Genomic DNA, 13,878 nt, shown 5'->3' with positions numbered 1-13,878 from the left:
ATGCTGAATATGGGCTGAATCCATATGGATCACTATAGAAGGCGCTAAAATTAATAATGTACATTTTCTAATAAATTTAAATCGCCGATATTGCGCTGAATTGCGTTCCAGCTTGAAATAGCTAGCTGAATATGCGCTGAATTGCATAACGGTCTTTGGAAGAGGAATTGAATTGTGTTCAAGTTGGAAATGAATGATTGCTGAAATGATAAAATTCAAATTAAGGTAGCTATTACTATTTTAACACGTTTTATGCGCAAAATGCTGCGCTGAATAGCACCTTACGTTGATTGGAACTTTTCAGCAGCTCATGAAAGAAAGACTACTTACATTGTCGTTAGCTAAAAAACATTTAAAGTTATGCTGAATAAGCGGGGAAGCTAAAATGTAATATTTCTTTCTAATTTTTATTATAGTATAACTATTTTTTTTTATTTTTTATTATTTTTTTTTTTTTGTTATTTTTATTTTTTTTTTTTTTTGTAATTTTTTAATTTTTATTTTTGTTATTTTTGTTTTTTTATTTTTTTTTTATATTTTTTATTTTAATTTGTTTTGTTATTTTTTGCAAACTCTGCTACAATTGCCTTGTAATTTTAATGCTGCACAGCACTCATCCCAAATCTGCGAAGCTCTTAAACCATATACGTGCAAGCATACCAACTAAAAGCTTCAAATTGCCCCCAATTTGGGGTTCACAACACACAAATTACTCGCTAATATGCAATTACACAAGCGCACTTATCTAATTATTGTCATTTTATTATTGTTTTTATTTTCTTTTTGCTCGACCTATATCAGGCCAAATCCCACTGTGCACGATGGCAAGAATTTTAAAATTTTCGCCAAATACGCGCTTTGAAAATTTCAAACGAATTTCGAAATTCCAAATCTACCAACGCCCCAGCGACAGCATTGACATTTTAACGATGCACTCAAATGAAATTGAAAGTTCAGTTGCGACCGTTGCCAAATATTGCATACGCAATTTCGCAGCTGGTGTCAGTGATGTGTCAGCTGCCAAATTGGCAAGCATCAACATATAAAAACATACAGACATACACAAGTGTTTTGGGGGAAACAAAGTAGCGAAATTTATAAGCGAAAAAATATAAAAATTTTTTAAAGAGAGTGTACATACTAACATACACAAATGTATACTTTTCAATCAACTAATTTTCCACGGCAGTGCTTTGCGTATATTTTATGGAAAAAATGGAAAAAAATGTGTTAAAGTCAGCAACCTTCATGGTGTTAATAATTTTTCTCTTGGCTATGCGTTGTATAGGTGACAGCTTTCTGGCCTTGCAAATAATTGTTGCTATTTGACGCTATTGCCAAGGCATGTGCATTGGTAGATTGTACGTGCGAAAAATGCAGCAGATATTCATGTGGCATTAGCCATATTGCGAAATCGGCGTAATAGAAGTTATTTTAGCGTTATATAATGTGTGTGCTGAATCATATTCAGCGTCAATTCAGCGCAAATATAACAATTGCTTTCATTTAGTTAGTGTCAAGAAGCATGTAGTTGATGCACAAACATGCGCTGAATTGTATTCAGCAGCTTTTAAGCATAAATTTAACACATAAAACGCGCTGAATTCAATTACTTATTGACTAAGTGGTTAATTAGCACATTTGTCTGATTGATATTGATAAAAGGAGTGATTAATATAATAATTTTATTCAATTCAGCTAAATTTCAGCTTATTTAGCTCAATTCAGCGCGTAAAATATAAAATGTACAAGCGAGTTTGTAGATCAATTAATAGAAATTACACAAATTCAGCGCAATAGGTACACGCTTTAACAGATTTTTGAATAATTTTATACTCTTTAGCACACTTTTTATATTTGGTTTCTATATTTTTCAGGTTTTCTTCTATTCAGCGCTCAATGAGTGCACACTTTAACAGTTTTTTGAACATTTTTATACTTCTTAGTATACTTTTTAGGTTTTTGAAAAATTTTATACTTCATAGTATACTTTTTATATATGGGACCTATCTTTCTACGTTTTCTTTCTATACAGCGCGATTCAGCAATGTAATAACGCATTCAGCGCAATTCAGCGCTCAATGAGTGCACACTTTAACAGTTTTTTGAACATTTTTATACTTCTTAGTACACTTTTTATGTATGGAACCCATATTTCTACGTTTTCTTTCTATAGAGCGCAATTCAGCAATGTAATAACGCATTCAGCGCAATTCAGCGCTCAATGAGTGCACACTTTAACAGTTTTTTGAACATTTTTATACTTCTTAGTATACTTTTTATATATGGGGCCTATCTTTCTTTGGTCTATTTCCGCTATATGTACTCTCCTCTCTATGTATACTTACATAAGAGCTTTGAATATAGCAATTTCGACTACTTTAAGTTTTATTGTTGTCATTTTACTCATAGTTTGTTGCAAGACAGTTTAGTTTATTACACTATAATTACAAAAAGCAGTAATATATGGTGTACGCAGCATTTGTTACAGCAGACTATAAAGGAAATTAATTTGGCAAAAAATTAAAAAAAAAAAATTGTGTCTCAATTAGTTGCGAATATCACCAACAATTTGGCGAAAATGTGACTTTTCGCATGAGTTACATAATGCGCGAAATACGCGAATATGCCAATGCAACGAAGCGTATGAAAAAGTTTTGATATTTTTTGCGAGAACTATGAACTATGAAAACTCCGCCGAATTAACATTTCATCACCTGTATAATGTGCCTTAGTCTATACCGACGGGTCCAAAATGGACTGCGGATTGGGCACACGGTTATACTACGATGATCTTAACATTTCTCACTGCATCCGTCTACCGTACTCGGCTAGCATCTTGCAAACGGACTGAGCATAGATAAGGCCTGTGAAGCTCTATTGGTTCCGTGACACAGGAACATTTTTGGTAACGAAAAAGCAGACGTGTTGGCAAAGGCAGGACCCTTTCGAGATGAATCGTTCAGGAGAGAGCTCAACTCACAATTTGAAAATTTAAGTGAGAGCAGATGGAAAAATACAACCAAATGTAAAATGAGATAAGACAAGAGAACTAGGATCTCATTAAATAGGTCCAGAAAAAGTATTTTCAGATTTACAGCTACTATAACAGGGCATTGGCCATTTGAAGAACATGGATATGCTGCTGTCTACTGCGGAATGTGAAGGAAATAAAGAAAAAAATTTCCACTTTCTCTGTGTATGTCCAACCCTATCGCAGATCCGACACAGAATACTTGATATCCAACAGACATCAAACCATGAATCTACTCTACTAAAAGCATATCGGACATACATAAGTAGCAGTCGAAAGCACAAAATGGGTGGAACGAAAAGATGAAACGTGCTAGCAGTATTAAAACGATCTACGATTGGTGTTTCAAAATGGCACATCTAGTGGTAATTGAGCCCAAAAACAAACAACAAAATTAGGTTGCAGACCTACCTACCTATATGGCTCAAGCCTCATCAGAGAAGAGATATCAATATCGAACCTTACCGAGAAGTGTGCGGAAGCCAAGACATGTTAGATGAAAGAGAGAGTCCAAAAAACAAGCTGACAAAAAAGAGAACGGAGGTCTGTTGCTTGATATTCGACTTGATAGTACTGATAGCATGAACAATGCTTATAAGACTTATTGGATGAAATTCATGTGGAAACAAAAATATACAACTTCATTGGCGAAATGTACGGATGAACTACTGAAAGAACTGTTGAAAGATTAAGAAAGTGAAGCGGACATGCCGAAACTGAGTTGAGTTATTACAGAGAATCTTTAGTCAGAGTTCAACTCAAAATTATGCAGGCACACTTTTCGAGATCTAGTAGTTTCGAGATCTAGTAGTGTGTCGGTGTTCCGTCTAGGAAGTATTTGAATTTTTTTTTTTAATTATTCTAATTAAATAAACGACTCTCTGGTAAATGACTACCATTCAAAGTGTTGCATTTAATGCAGATGAATGACGTCATGCACAGCTGGCTACTTCCGCTGTCGCGTACTGAAAACTTGGAAGAGGCGACCTTACTGCGCGCTGCTGCCTTGCTTCATTTCACTACAACAGCACTCAATTGCTTTCGAAAGTGAATGTCGGCATTGTGGTATAAAATTAAAAAGAAACAAAAAACAAAAACAAAAAGAAAAAGAGAATAACAAAACGAAATACAAGAAAATCATAATACGCAAAGCATAACAATACAAAGCAAGTGGATTACAAAGACACACACACACACACACACAGATTAAATAATATTAAAAAAATGAAATAAATTAAAAAAAGATACGCGTGTAAAATTGAAAATATAAAAGCAGCAACAATTCAAGTGAAACATAAGCCAAAGCAACGGCGTTAAAGCGTCTTAAACATAACAAAAGCCAACTTTGCGTTGCCAGCTACAAATTATCATTTCAACAAAAGCAAAACAACAAAAATAAGATTGTCTGCAATGAAAGTAGTTAAACGTTTTTATTAGAGACAGTTTAATCTGATGCATCACCTAGCTGGCTGGTGATCACTTTAATAGACCATTTGGAGTACTACTTGCAGTTACTTTGCAAAATCAGCAAATTGCCGTTGGTACTTAGCTGAGTTGTTTATAAAGCTCGTTTTGTTGTAGTTAGTTGAGCGTTGTTGCATGACTGAGAGCGCGTAACGATGTACGTTAATGGCTACAGGCGTATTCAGCACATACAGCAGCGGTATTACAAAAGCTTGTAAGCTTTGCAGCAGTTTTAAATGTAAGAAAATGTATTTAAAAGCTTTAGAACACATTCAGCGACTGTATTTTGAAAGCTTTTAAACTTTACAGCAGTTTTAAATGTAAGAAAGAAATTTGAAAGCTATAAGAAGGTTTTAGAACAAATTCAGCACATTCAGCTCGTGTGCTGAATGCCCCAAAGTATGTTCAAGGCCCATAATATTTACATGCAAAGCATTGGTAACTTATTCAGCGCTTATATTTAGCAAGAATATTTTTACAAAACCGATAGTTATGGAGCTCTATATAGTTATGAATCGCTAGAACAAATTCAGCACATTCATCGACTGTATTTTGAAAGCTTTTAAACTTTACAGCAGTTTTAAATGTAAGAAATTATATTTGAAAGCTATAATAAGGTTTAAGAACAAATTCAGCACATTCAGCGCGAGTGCTGAGTGCCCCAAAATATGTTCAAGGCCCATAATAATTACATGCAAGGCATTTGTAATTTATTCAGCGTATATATGTATTTAGCTTTTACAAAACCGATAGTTATGGAGCTCTATATAGTTATGAATCGCTAGAACAAATTCAGCACATTCAGCGTACATACTTTGATATCTTGTGAACTTTGTGGCAGTTTTAAATGTAAGAAAGTATATTTAAAAGTTAAATAGTAGTTTTTAAAACAAATTCAGCACATTCAGCAACTCCATTTTGAAAGCTTTTGCACTTCTCAGCAGTTTTAAATGTAGGAAAGTAAATTTGAAAGCTATGTAGTAGGTTTTAAAGCAAATTCAGCACATTCAGCGCAAGTGCTGAGTGTTCAAAGTATGTTCATTTCATATATCTTTACATTCAACGCATTTGTAACTTATTCAGCGTATATATTTAGCAATAATGCGTTTGCAAAGCCTATAAATACGGAGCTCTATAAAGTTATGAAGCACTAGAGCAAATTCAGCACATTCATCGACTGTATTTTGAAAGCTTTTAAACTTTACAGCAGTTTTAAATGTAAGAAATTATATTTGAAAGCTATAAGAAGGTTTTAGAACAAATTCAGCACATTCAGCGCGAGTGCTGAGTGCCTCAAAGTATGTTCAAGGCCCATAATATTTACATGCAAAGCATTTGTAACTTATTCAGCGCTTCTATTTAGCAAGAATGTTTTTGCAAAACCGATAGTTATGGAGCTCTAAATTACATACATTCAGCAACTGTATTTTGAAAACTTTGCAGCAGATTTAGAAGTAAAATGGTATATTTAAAGTCGAATTATGAAGCGCTAGAACAAATTCAGCACATTCAGCGCGAAAACTGATATTCATTATTGCTTTTATGCTTTACAACGAATTCAGCGCTATTAAGGGGTTACATGGGTTTCGTCGCATAAAAAAATTGCCTATTTTCAAATTTTTTTTCTTTGTTAAAAAATTATTTATATAATTCAATCTTTTTTCTTTCTTATGGATACATATTTAAAGAATAATTTCTGAAATTAAAAAAAAAATAAGACTTCTCAATTGTGACGTCATTTCCGGTGGACTCTCGGAAAAAACGTGCCTCCGCGTTGTCAGCATAACTCCGGACAGGACCATCCGAAATGAAAAACTAAAAATAAGTGTTTTAGGTAAGACCATAAACTCGTTCTTGACATTTTTCCAAAAAATAAATATTTCAGTCAAATTTGCTTGACATTTTTTTTTAATAGTTGTAATTGAAAAAAATAAAATCCTTCGTTCAAGCACGAGTAAATTGTATCTTGAACACCTGTGCAAAATTTCATCAAGATCGGTTGAGTAGTTTTCGAGAAAATTTGACAACCGACTTTGAAAACACGGTTCCGAGAAAAACGCGTTTAAAGTTTTGAGTCACAATAATACCTGACTTGAAGCGCACATCTTCCAAAGACTGTATCTCCGAAACTATTATTCGGATCGACATCAAAATTTAGGATAATATTCTTGAGATGTTGTAGAAATTAATATGCCTAATAATAGAAAAACGACTTTTGGAACCCACGAAACCCATGTAACCCCTTAAGTACTGCAAACACTAATTGAGCACGCTTAATTTATAAGCAAACAAAAAATAATACTTGCAGTTAGGAATTATTTACCTTTTCAAAAATACAGTTTCGCCATTGTAACGGCTTACATTAAAAGCTTACTGTACAGCTGTGTGCATGAAGCTTTATTTGTACACCTACTTTTAGGCGATTTCATAATTGCACACAAATAATGGTTGTACATTTGCGTGCAAAACTACATATACTGCAGTCGTTTTAACGTTTACAAAAGCAAAAGTCATCGTCATTGTACCAGTTGGACGACATCAAACCAAAGTTGTTATTAAATACACTAATAATACGACAAGCAGCACGCTTATCATTAGTAAAATGCCACAATGCATTGCAAAGTGGGTTCGGCTAAGCAAGTTAGCTGTATATGCCTCTCGTCAAACCATTAGACGCCGCTGCCGATTGGCGTAGCATTGCATGACGTACGTTGAACTCATGTTATCTACGAAAATTAAGCCATCGTCGATCGGGAAGCAGATTGTTGATATATATATGCATATGTATATAGCAACGAACATTAGCTTTCGTTGTAATAAAATTATATTATTAATTTATATTTTTAAAATGTATGAAAATGATCTAAGTCGTCCGGAAAAACGTTAAAATATTTTTCGATCATCACGAATGAAATTTTTTTGTTGAATTTAATTCAATTTGAAATAATAATAATTATGCAATTTCTTATTAAATTTAAAATTTTTTATGTAATTATTTTTTATTTAAATTTTCATCATTAAAACATTTTATTATAAACAAAATAAAAATTGTATCATTATTATAATTTTTGTTTTTTTTTTTTGCTGTAGCCATTTATAATTAAAAAAAAAAATGTTTTTTCTAAATTTATTTTTTATATATTTTTTTAATTTTTCGTTAATTTATTTTTGAAAGATTTTTTTTAAAGCAAATTATAAAAAAATATATAAATTAATAAATAACAAAAAACAAATAATAATAAAATAAATTAAAAAAAAATATTTAAAAAAAAAAATAAATAAATAATAAAATTATTTCAATTTTAATAATTTTTTTGAAAATTTTTTTGCTTTTATTATGGTTTTTTGTATTTGTCTATACATTTATATTGTTATTATGTTTTGTTTTTTGTATAACATAATATTTCTATTTAGCTTTTTATATAACTCAGTTTAGTTTTTTATTTTTTTTTTTTTAATTTTTTTATGTATTTATTTTTCTACATATACATACATAAACACGATATTATTTTTTACAATTAAAATATTTGCAATTCAATTCTAAATATTTTTTTATAATTTTATGTGATAAAAAAATAAATTTTTATGATAATACAATTTATTTTATTTAAATTTTTTTTTTGAGAATTATTTTTTTTTTGTGTAATTCTTAATTTGTTTCTGTATTTTTTTAATTTTTCTATTCTTTATTTCTTTCATTTTGTTGTTCAATATTTTTTTTTCATTATTTATTTTTAATTTTTATTTATTATTTTTTTACAATTATTTTATTAATTTTTCTATTTTTTAAATCTATTTTTAAATTTCTTTTAAGTTTTTTATAATTTTTTTTAGTTTTTTTTATTTTAAATTTTATTTTTTATTTAATATTCTTTTTAATTTTTATTTAATTATTATTATTTATATATCACACATTTTATTTCTTTAATGTTTTTTATACACACTACTAATTAAGAGGCTTCCTGAAATATTTCGGCCCGCGCACAACTGACATTGGCCATGAAATAAACTGGTTTCATGCACACACAAAAAAATAAATTTTTTATGCATTTTTACGGACTTTAGCTGCGCGCGCTCTAACGGTTCCAGTCGGTTTCTGCCCGTACGGGAAATGCAGAAAACTGGAAAATTCGTGAAAATATATGGCAATTTGTTGTTGCGCACAAAAAACAAGAAAGTTGAAATTATCAGCGATATTGTGACTGCATTTATAGTTGGCTTATAAAAGCCACACGGCTAAAGACTTGCGCTGTTAAATAATCTATGAAGGCCGTCAGGAGTTGTTATTAAGCTAAAGTCAGCGTCAGTGAAAGTGCCGTGATATTAAGACGCATAACGGTTGCACGAAATTCGAGAGAAAAATTGCTGACTGACAAAAAAAAAACACGAAACGTAAGCCAAGACAAGCAACACTTTAGCTAAAGCTTTAATTGTGTAATAATCCCAAAACAAATTTTGAACTAATCGAAAACGAAAGTATATATTAATGAACATCAAATAAAAAACGCAACAACAGTGCGCTTTTGTGTCGTTGATAAGAAGAAAGTTTAGAAAAAGTAAGAAAATTTATAAAAATCGTATTGCGAGCGACGCTGCTTATAGCCTTTTCACACAGCCAAATTAATTGAACAATTAAAATTTTAATTGAGAAACCAGTTTTTGTGCCCTTCGCACTGCCGGCTACTCGATAATCGATCAGCTGTTATAAATTTTGGTTTTTGTTAGCGTGTAGCGTGTAGCGTGAACAACAACTCACAGACGTAGAGTTGCATTTCATTTTCAAGTCGATTAAAATTCAATTAAAAATTAATGTAGATTTTTATTTTGTATGGTAAATCGATCTTAATCTGCGTTTTAATCGAGCGGAAGCCGGTTAATTGATCAATTAGCTCCTGCGTGAAAAGGCTATTAGGGTGACATCTGCACATACCAATTAATCGTCGAACCATTGGAAGTATATTATAGATGCGATCGATAGCCACCAAAAAAAATTGCAAAAATGTTGATACAACCAATGTATGTATGTGATTGGCGTTCAACCGTTTAGCCGGTTATAGCCGAATCGATGAGAGCGCGCCACTCCTCTCTTTCCTTCGCAGTTCGGCGCCAGTTGGAGATTCCAAGTGTAACCAGGTCGCTCTCCACCTGGTCCCTCCAACGGAGTGGAGGCCTTCCCCTTCCTCGGCTTCCTCCGGTGGGTACTGCATCGAACACTTTCAGAGCTGGAGTGTCAGACAGTAGCCGCTGTCTTTTTATTCGCTGAACTATGTCAATGTCGTCATATAACTCGTACAGCTCATCGTTCCATCATCTGCGGTATTCGCCGTTGCCAATGTTCTGAGGTCCGTAAATCTTGCGCAAAATTTTCCTCTCGAAAACTCCTAGTGTCGTCTCATCTGATGTTGATATCGTCCAAGCTTCTGCACCATAAAGCAGGACGGGAATGATAAGCGACTTGCAGAGCTTGATTTTGGTTCGTCGAGAGAGGACTATACTGTTCAATTGCCTACTCAGTCCAAAGTAACACCTGTTGGCAAGCGTGATTCTGCGCTGGATTTCGAGGCTGACATTGTTGGTGTTGTTGATACCGGTTCCCAGGTATACGAAATTATCTACGACCTCGAAGTTATGACTGTCAACAATGATGTGGGAGCCAAGACGCGAATGCGCCGACTGTTTGTTTGATGACAGTAGATATTTCGTCTTGTCCTCATTCACTTCCAGACCCATTCGCTTCCCCTCCTTATCAATGCGGGAAAAAGTAGAACAAACGGCGCGGTTGTTGCTTCCGATGATATCAATATCATCGGCGTACGCCAGCAGCTGTACACTCTTGTAAAAGATTGTACCTTCTCTATTTAGCCCTGCAGCTCGTATTATTTTTTCCAACAACAAGTTAAAGAAGTCGCACGATAGTGAGTCGAACGGCTCGGAGAGGTCCTTCCCAATCATGAAGGAGCTTTTGGTGTTGCTCAACGTCATCTTACACAGCCGTATTAGTTTTGCGGGGATACCAAATTCAGACATCGCGGCATAAAGGCAGCTCCTTTTCGTGCTGTCGAAAGCAGCTTTGAAAACGACAAAAAGGTGGTATGTGTCGATCCTCTTTTCACGGGTCTTCTCCAAGATTTGGCGCATGGTGAATATCTGGTCCATGGTGGACTTTCCAGGTCTAAAGCCACACTGATAAGGTCCAATCAGTTTGTTGACGGTGGGCTTAAGTCTTTCACACAGTACGCTCGATAGAACCTTATAGGCGATATTTAGGAGGGTTATCCCACGGTAATTGACACAGTTTGTGGGATCTCCCATTTTATGGATTGGGCAGAGCACACTGAGATTCTAATCGTCAAGCATGCTTTCTTCCGACCATATTTTGCAAAGAAGCTGATGCATGCACCTTATCAGTTCTTCGCCGCCGTATTTGAATAGCTCAGCCGGTAATCTATCGGCCCCTGCCGCTTTGTTGTTCTTCAGGCGGGTAATTGCTATTCGAATTTCTTCATGGTCGGGTAATGGAACATCTATTCCATTGTCATCGATTGGTGAATCGGGTTCGCCAACCCCTGGTGTGATACAACCAATACCTATGTAAAAATTCGGGTCGGCAGCGACATAAACAGTTTTCTCTCTTTCTCTGTAATGAGATGAGGAAATATTCTCTCCTCTTTGTAACTATGTGAAGGAATATTTTCTCGTTCTTTGTAACCAGATGAAGGCATAATCTCTCGATATATGTAATGAGATGAGCAAATAATCTCACATTATATAAGAACAGATGAAAGAATATTTTCTCGTTCTCCGAAAGAAGATAAAGAAATATTCTCTCGTTCTTTGTAACCCGATGAAAGAATAATCTTTCGATCTCTGTAATGATATAAGGAAATAATCTATCGCTCTCTGTAACCAGATGAAAGAATATTTTCTCATTCTCCGGAACCAGATATCGTTTAGAACTTACTCTGTAACAGGTAGTTGTTGTTAATGATCTTCTCAGGAGTTGTGCATGCTGTGCCAAAATCAATGCATTTAAAGATCTCATACATTTTACAAATTTATTGTACTAAGTAACTTTTCTCTCCCTCAATTAGATGCAGCGTGGCGTGCTCAATGTAAACAGCTTCACATGGAATACACAAACAACGAAAACGCTCATATGCATGCTCTTAATTTGCTACACCACAACACAAACAACGAATGCCCATCCCGTCTCAATAGCCGAGATAAGTGGAAAAACTGGAAAAAATATTGCCACCACATCGTCGGCCGCAACATTGCTGATCAAGCCGAGTCCACAAGATGCCCAATTGAATTCGCTCAATGCCTATGCGACCAATTATGGACACTTTGCGACGCAGTTCGCCAACAATGCAGCGCCGGGCGGCAATACTAACGCGAACACAGACAGCAGCAGCAGCGGCAGCACGAACAGTCAACTGAATACCAATCATTTTAAGGCATCTTTCAAATTGCCAGATATCGAGAATAATTTTACACCCTTACAAACCTATAATAACGGCAATAATATGCCGCATGCTGCACCTTTAACCACAATTGCTGCCACACCGAATGCCAACACCAATAACAATCTACCACAAGCCACACCCGTTCTAATGCAATATCTGCCACATGCATTGCCGGAAACTGGTGTACATTATCTGCAATTGATACCGACACGTCCGCTTATTCTGCCCATTAGTCCGTCGTATTTAAATGGCAATGCACCATCGGCTGTAGCACAAAATGCCGTCAATGCTGCAGCACATGCTCTACATCCACCATTGGCGGCCGCCATCAATGCTGCACCAATGGATTATGGCGCACGTGCACCACCGCTACTAACGCCGGAGCCAATTAATAGTCAACAGCATACTGCACCGTTAGCAAATATGCTAGATCTAACGAATGCGGCACCGCCACCATACGGTGTACATACATATGCGAATAGCTTGCAGCCATATCGCAACAGTTATCGCATAAATCGTGAGGTGAAGGGTAAGAATTTTCCCGGCACAATGACACTCAATATGAACGAATATATACCGGGTCCCAATGAGACGTTGCGACCACTCTATATGCGCGGTAGACCGTGAGTTTGTTGCTGTGCGGGACATTATTGTTATTTAATTTGTAATATTAATACGAAATACATTACTTTATGTGGTTAGTAATAAAGTAAATATAAGAGTGATCCATTTCGCGGTTCCCTAGTTTCAAGGAGTTTTCATTTCATGCATCGACTAGTCGATAACAGTCGCTATTGACGGTTACCTTTTTACAGGCATCATTTTTAAAGAAATATGGACTGATGATCCGCCGGCCCACAAATCGGACCAAACCGCTGATTTTTTTTTTTGCGGTTGAAATGGTAGCTCTTGCATCTGTTCAGGTTGCTCTTCGTTTCAAATGCGCCAAATTTCCTTGTTTGCAAAACCCATTCAGTCAGAAATGGGCCTCATAGCTGAATAGAATTTGGCTCGAAAACATCGGTTCATATTGGAACTTTTCTGTATTGGAACTTGCCTATCGAGCGGCTTCAGTTCTTGCACTTTCATGCAAAATGCTTCAGTCCGATTCTTTGTGAACGGCGCTAAATCAACTCCCCACGGTCTTCGTGTACACCAGAGAACTGCAATTATTCGCTTTTTGAAGTCATTAGTTGAGTAACACAAAAAAGAGAATTAGTGGATAGAAGTAAAAAAAAACATCATCCTCTAATATGCACTAAAACACATTTAAGCACAGCACACAAAGCGGGAGTATGAATAATGAGTCAGTTTCTCTTGATACGAACAGGTGAAGTGCTCAATTCTCTCACCAGTCAATAATTCAATCACGTTAAACCGAAATAACTCACAGCACCAAGAAACACCAATAGTATCATTGAATGCCTTTAGTGGCGTGAGTCTTTTCGTGTTTTCTTGTTACTTCTTTCGCTTCTCATACACAGCACGATGTTTTGATGTTGTTGTTTTTTTTTTTTGTTGTTAGTTCAACAATACTTTTGTTCATATGTGTATATTAGTAAAAATTTAAACCAAAAATGAAACTAGATAATAATTTTTTCAATGGTTTATATTTGAATAAATAACAAAATGAGATCATCCTTCTTTAAGAAAAGCTTAAATTAATAGAATTCACATTATTTATATTAAAATATATGTATGTATGCACTTGTAATTAAATAACGAATAATTCTAATTCAAAGTTACATAAAAAAAAATAAGTTTATGTTTATGATAATATTTTATAATTGTTTGTTGTAAATTGAATTTAGAAAAAGAATGCTGTCCACTGTCTTTGGAGCTATTCTGTTCCGCTTTTCAGTAATAATGTTGCCGGCAAGTGAAAACACTCTCTCTGACGCTGCACTGCTAGCA

General features: G+C 34.7%; 2 protein-coding genes across 2 annotated transcripts in view; one reads left to right on the top strand and one right to left on the bottom strand.

The window, feature by feature from the left end:
* LOC105218559 (N-alpha-acetyltransferase 30A) overlaps window positions 1-13,878 on the bottom strand; it is a 130,543-nt gene that overhangs the window by 2,709 nt on the left and 113,956 nt on the right. The gene's annotated exons all lie outside the window — the stretch shown is intronic.
* LOC105216719 (uncharacterized) lies at window positions 8,698-12,708 on the top strand. The gene is made up of 2 exons (XM_011191346.3): window positions 8,698-8,890; window positions 11,590-12,708. Exon 2 carries the CDS (start codon window positions 11,590-11,592, stop codon window positions 12,589-12,591), a length of 1,002 nt encoding a protein of 333 aa, XP_011189648.2. The 5' UTR covers window positions 8,698-8,890; the 3' UTR covers window positions 12,592-12,708.

This window comes from Zeugodacus cucurbitae, chromosome 5, assembly GCF_028554725.1.
Source record: "Zeugodacus cucurbitae isolate PBARC_wt_2022May chromosome 5, idZeuCucr1.2, whole genome shotgun sequence".
NCBI lineage: Eukaryota > Metazoa > Arthropoda > Insecta > Diptera > Tephritidae > Zeugodacus > Zeugodacus cucurbitae.
This window is presented reverse-complemented; position numbering and strand designations above follow the sequence as displayed.